Source organism: Pseudophryne corroboree, chromosome 6 (assembly GCF_028390025.1).
Source record: "Pseudophryne corroboree isolate aPseCor3 chromosome 6, aPseCor3.hap2, whole genome shotgun sequence".
Taxonomy (NCBI): Eukaryota; Metazoa; Chordata; class Amphibia; order Anura; family Myobatrachidae; genus Pseudophryne; species Pseudophryne corroboree.
Window position 1 is genome coordinate 266,904,897 of NC_086449.1, and position 11,701 is coordinate 266,916,597.

Sequence of the window (11,701 nt, forward strand, 5' to 3'; positions counted from 1 at the left end):
TGCTTTATTTTTACACTGCAAGTTATATTGCAGATTGAACTCACCACACCCAAATCTATCTCTCTCTGCACATGTTATATCTGCCCCCCTGCAGTGCAATGGTTTTGCCCAACTGCTAAAAAAAATTCCTGCTGCGATCAACTTGGAATTACCCCCTTAATTGTAGTTCATGGTAAAGCACTTATCCTAGGCATGCATATAATGTGCATTATTGATTGATTTACTATCCCTGATATCTTTCATATACACCTTGTTTCTTACTACTGTTAATTAGTGGGATTTTGATCTACTGCGCACAGCAGTTTCATTGTATTTTTTATGTGTATTTTTATATGTATATTCATTTAGTTATAAGAGAAGCATTTTTTGACTGTGATTTTATATATTAAATAAAACCCATTATACCAAGTAGGGCCCCGATTCATGTTATGCCATGCATTAGTAGGGTCCCCCATTCACGTTATACCACACAGTAGTAATATCCCTTATGAGAAATTATGCCACACACACAGTAATGCCCCTTATAAAGTCACAAAACTTAAGGTCCGTACACATTAAGCGATATGCTCCATGATCAATATCGCATAGTGTTTCTCGTCCGCTCCCAGGCCGCCGACATTGTGCATACACACTGTATGATATCGCAAGCGATATCGTACAGTAACGTCATGCTGCGGTCAGCCCGTGCATGCAGTGTTGGATCAAATTGAGCTGCATGCACAGCCGCCGAAAGATGGACAATAACGAAGTAAGGAAGCGCGCATCATTCCTTGTCTGTAGCATACACACTGGCGATATCACAAACGATGTTGCTCAGAAAGCTGAAAATGAGCGATATCGTCTGTGACATCACATAGTGTGTATGGACCCGTAGTTCTATCCCACCAGTGACTGTGCTGTGCAATGTGGAATACAAAAGAGATGGATAGGACTCTGCAAATAAAAATACAGAACTATCAAGCAGTGATACTTGTAAATTACTTTAAAAGCAAAAAGTCTTTTTAATCTTAAATGACCAGCAAATTGGACTGCTCTACAGCAGGGCCGTAACTAGCGGGGGGCTAGGGGGGCACGTGACCTGGGCGCAGCATTCTGGGGGGCGCAGAGAGAGAGAGAGAACAGGTGGCAGACCCGGCAGCAGCATTGGTATACATAACTTGGAGCTCGCGGCTGTGAGAGGCGGACCCGCGATGGAGCTGTGACACAGATGCTGGCTTCTCCTTGGAGCACTGGTGAAGCCGCGCCTCCCGAGTCTGCCTCTCCCAGCCGTGGCTGTCACTCACCACCAGTCCAAGGTTCAGGCACCGCTGTGATGTCTCCGCTCTCTGGCAGCCTGCTGAAGTCACTAGCAGGCGGCCCGGCCAGAGAAGAGGAGGCGGCCAGCAGAGTGTCAGTGCAATCTCTGCTACGCCCTGCCTCCCGCCCTGCAATCTCTGCTACGCCCTGCCTCCTCTGCAAGTGACCTTTATTATATGGCGGCTGGTCCCTGCTCCAGGACCAGCCACCCGTGTGCTGCGCTGATGTGAACCAGGTGGCACGCCCCCCTTCATCCACCGAGCCCACTCCATGCTGCCCTAATTTAAACTATGGATCTCCATAGTAGCACAGAGGAGCTAAGAATTAAAGACACACCTTACTCAAGGTAAGCTTATGTGGAGTCAGTAAGATGTTGTAATGTTATTGTAGGGAATGGGGGCTGTAGTGTAGTTATGTAGTGTAGTAGATATGGTATGTAGTGCAGTGTATAGGAACATGTAGTGTAGTAATGTAGTGCAGCGTATAAGGGGTTATAGTGTAGTAATGTAGTACAGTGTATAGGGGTATGTAGTGTAGTGCAGTGTGGCATATAGGGGGATATTTGTGATGTCGATAGTGATGTAGTGTAATGATGCAGTGCAGTTACGTCGTGCAATGTATGGGGACAAACGGGGCATGTAGTGGAAGACGCTGTTAGGGAGGCCATGTGACAGAAGTTAAGCACATCTGGGGCACACAGTGGACATGTGGGGAACACGCTGCTGTGTGCCATATGACAGATGCTTAGGGCATCTAGGGCACACAGGGGGGCAATATCGTCTAATAGTATCCACTTTTTTCTAAATATATGGTCATTTAGTGTGATAATGTGTGTGTGGTGCGTTGGGGGGGGGGGCGCCAAAGTGCAGCCTTGCCCCGGGTGCCGAAAATCCTAGTTTCGGCCCTGTCTACAGGTTAAATAATGAAGGTGAAAAGGGGTAGTGTCATCATTTTTATAAAGGCAATTAGCTTGTGTGCACAGCCGAAAGGCACTGCAGGGGTTAACACCACCAGTCACTCTTCAATTGTATGTATTGCTGGCTGTTTTACCTGTAGTCTTGTTATCTCTATGCTTGGACAGACAGCAGCAGCAGCAGCTAGTGTCATCGTCTGCTTTGTGTGCTGTGGGGCTGGAGGAATCTCAGCTGCATGCTACAGTCCACAGCCATCACGTGGGGCAGACTGCTAGAAAGCACGTTCGGTGGACGGACAGTTCAGCTGTTGTCATAGAAGTGGGCGGGGCTTAGCACGTTTCACGGCTCCTCGGCTCGGAAGCAAACTGCTGCTGCTGCTGGCTGGACCGGCGCACGGGGCCATTGGCCCTTCTGGCATTTGGCAGAAGTGCCAGATGGCCAGTCCGGCCCTGCCCGTTATACATTATGCTACACATTGCAATGCCCCTTATACATTATAGCACATACAATGCCTGTGCCACATTATGACACACACCACAATGTCCGTGATACATTATGCCGCACACTACAATGTCCGTGATACATTATGCCACACACTGCAATGCCTGTTATACATTATGTCACACACTGCAATGCCCCTGAGACATTATACCACATACCACAATGTCCGTGATATAGTATACTACACACCGTAATGCCTGTGATACATTATGCCACACACCGCAATGCCCATTACACATTAAGCCCTACAGTAAGGCTTCTAATTACTTTTAAATTACCTGCTCGTAGCCAGGAGTTTCATGCTCTTGGTTCCATGCATGGTGCCAGGGGTTTTCATGCTCAGGGTGTCATGCTCGTTGCCAGGGGTTTCATGCAATAGGTGTTATGCTTGTTGCCAGAGGTATCATGTGCTGGGTTTCAAGCTTGCTGCCAGGGGGTAATATTTGTTGCCAGGGGTTTCATGTACTGGGTGTCATGCTTGTTGCTAGGGGGTAATGGTTGTTGCCAGGGATTTCATGATCTGGGTGTTGTGCTTGTTACCAGGGAGTAATGCTTGTTGCTAGTGCTGTGCTCCCAGTGCCACATATGCCCCCCAGTGCCAGATATTCCCCCACAGTGCCAGATAAAAATATGCCCCCATAGTGTCAGAAACACATATGCCCCCAGTGCAAAATATGTCCTCCCAGTGCCAGATACACATATGCCCCCAGTGCCCCATATGCCCCCCAGTGCCAGCTACACATATACCCCCAGTGCCATATATGCCCCCCCAGTGCCAGGTACACATATATTCCCAGTGCCAAATATGCCCCCCCAGTGCCAGTTACACATATACCCGCAGTGCCAAATATGCCCCCCAGTGCCAGTTACACATATACCCCCAGTGCCAAATATGCCTCCCAGTGCCAGTTACACACCCTCCCTGGGCTCCCCCGCTGCTGTGAGTTTTGGGAAGGAGCCAGAGGGCACAGCGTGCGCCTTTCCTGGCTGTGTCCGTCCTGTGTCTCCAGCGGCGTGTCTGTAAAATGAGGTGCCGATTCATGAGCCAATCAGAGCTCGCGGGCCGCCAGCTGCAGCTCCTGATTGGCTGCCGGTCCGCGAGGTCTGATTGGCTTATGAACCGGCACTTCGTTTGACAGACACGCCGCCGGAGACCCAGGAGGGACACACAGGAGAGGCGCACGTTGTGCCCTCCGGCTCCTTCCCAAAACTCACAACAGCAATCAGTGGAAGCGGCGGCACCCCCGCATTACTGCGCCTTCAAGCCATCTCAGTGGATGTGGGGACAGTAGTTTTGCCAGTGGTTGTGCCGCATCAGTCCAGTGGTGGTGTGTTGTGCTGCATCAGTCCAGTCACAGTGGTGGTGTCCTCTGCTTCCATATGTCCAGTGCTGCTGTATAAGTCCAATCCATTGCAGTGGTGCTGTGTTGTCCTGCATCGGTCCAGTGGTGGTCTCCCTGTGATGCCGTATATGTCCAGTGGTACTGCCGTATATGTCCAGTGATCCTGCCATATATGTCCAGTGATACTGCCGTATATGTCCAGCGGTACTGCCGTATAAATCCAGTGATCCTGCCGTATAATTCTAGTGATTCTGACGTATATGTCCATTGATACTGCCGTATATGTACAGCGAGACTGCTGTATATGTCCAGCGGTACTGCCGAATAAATACAGTGGTTCTGCCGTATAATTCCAGTGGTACTGGCGTATAAGTCCAGTGATCCTGCCATATAAGTCCAGTGATCCTGCTGTATAAATCCAGTGATACTGCTGTATAAGTCCAGTGATCCTGCCGTATATGTCCAGCGGTTCTGCCATATAAATCCAGTGATACTGCCGTATAAGTCCAGTGATCATGCCGTATAAATCCAGTGATCCTGCCTTCCAGTGATCCTGCTGTATAATTAGTGATCCTGCCGTATAAATCCAGTGATCTTGCCGTATAAGTCCAGTGATCCTGCCGTATAAATACAGTGGTACTGGCGTATAAGTCCAGTCCAGTGATACTGCCGTTTATGTCCAGCAGTACTGCCGTATAAATCCAGTGATCCTGCCGTATAATTCCAGTGATCCTGCCGTATAAATCCAGTGATCCTGCCATATAATTCCAGTGATCCTGCCGTATAATTCCAGTGATCCTGCCATATAATTCCAGTGATCCTGCCATATAATTCCAGTGGTACTGGCGTATAAGTCCAGTCCAGTGATACTGCCGTATATGTCCAGTGATACTGCCGTATATGTCCAGTGGTACTGGCGTATAAGTCCAGTCCAGTGATACTGTCGTATATGTCCAGTGATACTGCCATATATGTCCATTGATACTGCAGTATATGTCCAGCAGTACTGCAGTATATGTCCAGCCGTATATGTCCAGCGGTACTGCCGTATAAATTCAGTGATCCTGCCATATAATTCCAGTGATCCTGCCGTATAATTCCAGTGGTACTGGCATATAAGTCCAGTGATCCTGCTATATAATTTCAGTGGTACTGGTGTATAAGTCCAGTCCAGTGATACTGCCATATATGTCCATTGATACTGCCGTATATGTCCATCGGACTGCCGTATAAATCCAGTGATCCTGCCATATACTTCCATATAATTCCGTATAAGTCCAGTCCAGTGGTGTTGCCATATAAGTTCAGTGGCGCTGTCCTGTGCTGTGTATTATTTACTCCAAATAAAGGGGTTATTAATATTTAATCCAAATAATTTTCACAGGGTTTGCCCTGTGTGGTGTAGAGGTACACTCTCCTGTCCCGCATATTGGCCCTCATTCCGAGTTGTTCGCTCGCTAGCTGCTTTTAGCAGCCATGCAAACGCTAAGCCGCTGCCCTCTGGGAGTGTATTTTAGCTTAGCAGAAGTGCGAGCGAAAGGATCGCAGCGCTGCTACAAAAAAAGATTGTGCAGTATCTGATCAGCTCCAGACCTACTCCTAGCTTGCGATCACTTCAGACTGTTTAGTTCCTGTTTTGACGTCATGAACACGACCTGCGTTCGGCCAGCCATGCCTGCGTTTCCCCAGGCACGCCTGCGTTTTTATCTGACACGCCTGCGTTTTTCCACACACTCCCCGAAAATGGTCAGTTACCTCCCAGAAACGCCCACTTCATATCAATCACTCTGCGGCCAGCAGTGCGACTGAAAAGCTTCGCTAGACCTTGTGTGAAACTACTACGGCTGTTGTGAAAGTACGTCGCACATGCGCATTGCGCCGCATACGCATGCGCAGAAGTGCCGCTTTTTTGCCTAAATGCTGCGCTGCGAACGAAAACAGCTAGAGAACAACTCGGAATGGCCCCCATTGTTCTATAACTCCAGAAAAATAATGGAGAACAAAAATTTGGAGGATAAAATATGGAAAGATCAAGAACCACTTCCTCCTAGTGCTGAAGCTGCTGCCACTAGTCATGACATAGACGATGAAATCCCATCAACGTCGTCTGCCAAGGCCGGTGCCCAATGTGATAGTAGAGGGCATGTAAAATCCAAAAAGCCAACGTTCAGTAAAAAGATCCCCCCCAAAAAAAGAAGAAATTGAAATGGTCTGAGGAGAAACGTAAACTTGCCAATATGCCATTTACGACATGGAGTGCAAGGAATGGCTAAGGCCCTGGCCTATGTTCATGACTAGGGGTTCAGCTTCACATGACGATGGAAGCCCTCATCCTCCCACTAGAAAAATGATAAGCGTTAAGCTGGAAAAAGCACAGCAAAGAACTGTGCATTCTAAGATGGTATCACAAATCCCCAAGGAGAGTCCAAGTGTGTCGGCGGTTGCGATGCCTGACCTTCCCAACACTGGACGGGAAGAGGTGGCTCCTTCCACCATTTGCACGCCCTCTGCAAGTGCTGGAAGTAGCAACCACATTCCAGTTTCTGATATTCAAATTGAAGATGTCACTGTTGAAGTACACCAGGATGAGGATATGGGTGTTGCTGGTGCTGAGGAAGTTGACGATGAGGATTCTGATGGTGATGTGGTTTGTTTAAATCACCTTAATCCCTTCTTCCTCTTGTTCCCAAGCTGCTGCAAGCCACACCACCAACTCCCTCAACGTCAACTTCCTCCTCAGTCAGGAACGTCAGTAGTCCTGCAGGCCATGTCACTGGCAAGACTGAGGAGTCCTCTCCTAACTGGGATTCTTCCGGAGGTTCCTTGAGTGGTACGCCTGCTGTAGTTGCTGCTGGGAGTCGATCATCATCCCAGAGAGGAAGTCGGAAGACCACTTGTACTACTTCAACTAAGCAACTGACTGTCCAACAGTCCTTTGTGAGGAAGATGAAATATGACAGCAGTCATCCTGCTGCAAAGCGTTTAACTGAGGCCTTGACACTTATGCTGGTGTTAGACGTGCGTCCGGTATCCGCCATTAGTGCAGTGGGATTTAGACAATTGATGGCGGTATTGTGTCCCCGGTACCAAATCCCATCTATGTTCCACTTCACTAGGCAGGCGATACTGAGAATGTACGTCAGAAAAAGTGTCACCAGTGTCTTAAAAAAATGCGGTTGTATCCAGTGTTGACTTAACCACGGACATGTGGACAAGCGGAACAGGGCAGACTAAGGACTATATGACTGACAGCCCACTAGGTAGATGTATGGCCTCCCGCAGCAACAACAACAGCGGCACCAGTAGCAGCATCTCATAAACGCCAACTTGTTCCTAGGCAGGCTATGCTATGTATCACCACTTTCCGTAAGAGGCACACCACTGACAACCTCTTACGAAAACTGAGGTACATCATTGCACAATGGCTTACCCCAATTAGACTCTCCTGGGGATTTGTGATATCGGACAATGACACCAATATTGCGTGTGCATTACATCTGGGCAAATTCCAGCACGTCCCATGTTTTGCACATACAATTAATCTGGTGGTGCAGAATTTTTTAAAAAATGACAGGGGCATGCAGGAGATGCTGTTGGTGGCCTGAAAAATTGGGACCACTTTCAGCATTCAGCCACCGCGTGCCGATGACTGGAGCGCCATCAAACACTCCTGAACCTGCCCTGCCATTACCTGAAGCAAGAGGTGGTAACGAGGTGAAATTCAACACTCTATGGGGGTAATTCTGAGTTGATCGCAGCAGCAAGTTTGTTAGCGATTGTGCAAAACCATGTGCACTGCAGGGGGCGCAGATATAACATTTGCAGAGAGAGTTAGATTTGGGTGGGTTATTTTGTTTCTGTGCAGGGTAAATACTGGATGCTTTATTTTTACACTGCAATTTAGATTTCAGTTTGAATAGACCCCACCCAAATCTAACTCTCTCTGCACATGTTATATCTGGCCCTCCTCCAGTGCACATGGTTTTGCCCAACTACTAACAAATTTGCTGCCGCGATCAACTCAGAATTAGGCCCTATATGCTTCAGAGGATGGAGGAGCAGCAAAAGGCCATTCAAACCTATACATCCACCTACAATATAGGCAAAGGAGGGGGAATGCACCTGACTCAAGTGCAGTGGAGAATGATTTCCGTCTTGTGCAAGGTTCTCCAACCCTTTGAACTTGCCACACGTGAAGTCAGTTCAGACACTGCCAGCTTGAGTCAGGTCATTCCCCTCATCAGGCTTTTGCAGAAAAAGCTGGAGAAATTGAAGGAGGAGCTAAGACGGAGTGATTCCGCAAAGTATGTGGAACTTGTGGATGGAGCCCTTTATTCGCTTTGCCATGATTCAAGGGTGGTCAATTTGTTGAAATCAGAGCACTACATTTTGGCCACCGTGCTCAATCCTGGGTTTAAAGCCTACGTTGTATCTCTCTTTCCAGCAGACACAAGTCAACAGCTCCTCCTTCATTTTCTCCCGCAACTGGGGCTGCGAGGAAAAGGATAAGATTTCCTAGCCCACCCACTGGCAGTGATGCAGGGCAGTCAGGAGCGACTGCTGACATCTGGTCCGGACTGAAGGACCTGCCAACAATTACTGACATGTCTACTGTCACTGCATATGATTCTGTCACCATTGAAAGAATGGTGGACGATTATGAGTGACAGCATCCAAGTAGGCATGTCAGACAGTCCATACGTATGCTGGCAAGAAAAAGAGGCAATTTCGATGCCCTTGCACAAACTGGCTTTATTTTACCTAAGCTGCCCCCCTTCAGTGTGTACTCCGAAAGAGTGTTTAGTGCAGCCGGTAACCTTGTCCGCCATCGGCATAGGAGGTTACTTCCACAAAATGTGGAGAAGATGATGTTCATCAAAATGAATTATAAATTCCTCCGGGAAGACCTTGACCAGCAATTGCCTCCAGAAAGTACACAGGGACCTGTGATGGTGGATTCCAGTGAGGAGGAGGAGGATGTACACACTGAAAGGGGTGAGGAATCGGAGGATGAGGATGAGGTGGACATCTTACCTCTGTAGAGCCAGTTTGTGCAAGGAGAGATTGATTGCTTCTTTTTTGGTGGGGACCCAAACAAACCAGTAATTTCAGCTGCAGTCATGTGGCAGACCCTGTTGCTGAAATGATTGGTTTGTTAAAGTGTTCATGTCCTGTTTATACAACATAAGGGTGGGTGGGAGGGCCCAAGGACAATTCCATCTTGCACCTCTTTTTCTTCTTTGCATCATGTGCTGTTTGGGGCCTAGTTTTTTTAAGTGCCATCCTATCTGCCACTGCAGTGTCACTCCTAGATGGGCCAGGTGTTTGTGCCGCACACTTGTGTCGCTTAGCTTAGTCATACAGCTACCTCACTGCACCTCTATTTCTTCTTTGCATCATGTGCTGTTTGGGGCCTAGTTTTTTTAAGTGCCATCCTGTCTGCCACTTCAGTGCCACTCCTAGATGGGCCAGGTGTTTGTGCCGCACACTTGTGTTGCTTAGCTTATTCATACAGCCACCTTTGTGCAACCTTTTGGCCTAAAAACAATGTTGTGAGGTGTTCAGAATAGACTGGAAATGAGTGGAAATGAATGTTATTGAGGTTAATAATACCGTATGATCAAAATTACCCCCAAATTCTGTGATTTTAGCTGTTTTTATGTTTTTTTTCCAAAAATCATCCAGATCCAAAACCAAAACACGAAAGGGTGGTTTTGGCAAAACCAACCCAAAACCCGAGCGGGGAATTAGAACCAAAACACAAAACACAAAAAGTGCCCGCCACACATCTCTAGTTTTAACCCTGGAAGCCCAACATCGATTAAAATCAATTTAACATCGATCTAAGATCGAACAAAAACAAACAAAATTGACCTTTTGTAAATATACTGCCAGGCGGGGGAGGGGGGTCAATTGCGTGCTTTTATGTATTTACATGTTTAGTAAAAAAACTGGCCAGCGCTTGCATGTCTTATTTGGTTTACAAACTTGGTCAGCCAGAGAAGAAGGAAATGTCATGTTTCTAAATCATTTGTTAAAATAGGAGCAATTAGGAGCTATAGAATATCTTTGTCATATATTAAGACTAGAACAAGCACTTTATTACAGTACATGATAAAGTACACATACACAAGTACAATATAAAGCATTATCGTGTCTTACACTCACCATTCTGTCTCACTGTCCGAGTCTGTTTCCTGATCCCCATCAGAATAGGCAGCACCATTCCCTTTAGCAAAACCCAAATCTGAACATTTCCCATGTATCTCTTCAGAGAGAAGTTGTGCAAATTCCCCTGGAGATAATTCTTCTAAATCTGCATTATCCAGGAAATAAAGAACAGAAACATTTATGCAGGAAAAGTGAACCAGAAGCCAAAAGACTGCCAAACACAAGACTGAATTGTACTTTCTTGCATTCAGTGGGAATATGGCATATCCATCCAAGTCAGAAACATTCCCGGGCACATTGATGGAATCTAACAATGGTTTTGTATGGCCTTGATTCTTTCTGCTCAACGCTGATCCAGATTTTCCACCAAACTGAGAAACAAGCTCTAATTTTATACCGATTTTGCTCAACTCTTCTTTGATGGCTTCATTTATATGAGCAGAATGGTCTATCTGCAGGGTGTAGTTTTTGTTACTGAATGGTAGAAGGAGCTTACGTATAATGTATAGGAGTGGGATACATTTTGCTTTACTGAGAACTTGAGAAATGGAGTATATAAAAAAATTACAAATGTAACCAGTGTCCTTGTCTACCAGTAAAACAGCTCGTAAGTCACTGGGATGCTGTACATTACTGATGTCTACTCTGTACTTTGTAAGGCAGAGAATTTCCGTGGGCTCATACGTTGTCCTAAAGTTTAATGCAAGTCCTTCTTGCCACTGATTTACTTCTTGGAACAAGGTAGTTAGATTTTTGTTTCCGACTGTACAAAATAAACTGGACAAATCCTGAAGTTGGCCATTTGGGAAAAGATTGAGATATCTGTTCGCTGAAAGACCCATTGATTCTTTTGTCTGTTTTTTACCAAATCCGAATAAGCCGCTCCTCAATAAGTCTCCCACCCATTCCAGTAAGTTGGCCTGCTCCACCTTCACCAGGCTCCAAGCTTCTCTTCCATTCCTATGGAATTTTCCAACATTTTTGTTGATCTTTTTTATCACTTTTTCTAAGAGGTCAACATCTAATAGGTTATTAAATATAGATTTTTTTGATAATTGTACTTGAGAAACAGGTCTTACAAGTCCACTCTTGTTTCTCCCACTTGGTTTCACTTTACGTTTCACGGTAAAACACCTTCCACAGAGATTGCAGGAAGAAGAAACAACTTTGACTGCAGAGTAATCCTCAGATGCCCATTGCACTGACGTGAGAGTAGCTACAGTTACATCCATGCCACTTACACAGGAACTATATATCCTCACTTCAAATATAAGCAGAAGATGGTATGTACTGACTTTTTGTTTGTGGGAGTGGTAAGTGGTTTCCAGTGGAGTCAAAGCCATGAGCATTAGCAATCTGTGTGCTCTTGTCAGTTAGAGCTACAACATTGTAAACATGGAGAATAATATGAGGAGAAACCTGACACCTGTACTGTATATTACTGTAGCACAGAAAATGTATGCTGCAATGGAGGAG

At 46.4% G+C, this 11,701-nt stretch overlaps 1 protein-coding gene across 1 annotated transcript in view; it reads right to left on the minus strand.

Moving 5' to 3' along the window:
* The window catches only part of USP50 (ubiquitin specific peptidase 50), a 156,215-nt gene extending 144,741 nt beyond the window's left edge, over positions 1 to 11,474 (minus strand). Inside the window, exon 1 of the mRNA XM_063925994.1 lies at positions 10,223 to 11,474. Within this exon, the coding sequence (XP_063782064.1) occupies positions 10,223 to 11,457 (1,235 nt within the window). The 5' untranslated portion in view covers positions 11,458 to 11,474. The remainder of the gene's footprint in view (positions 1 to 10,222) is intronic.
* Between the last annotated feature and the right edge of the window lie 227 nt (positions 11,475 to 11,701).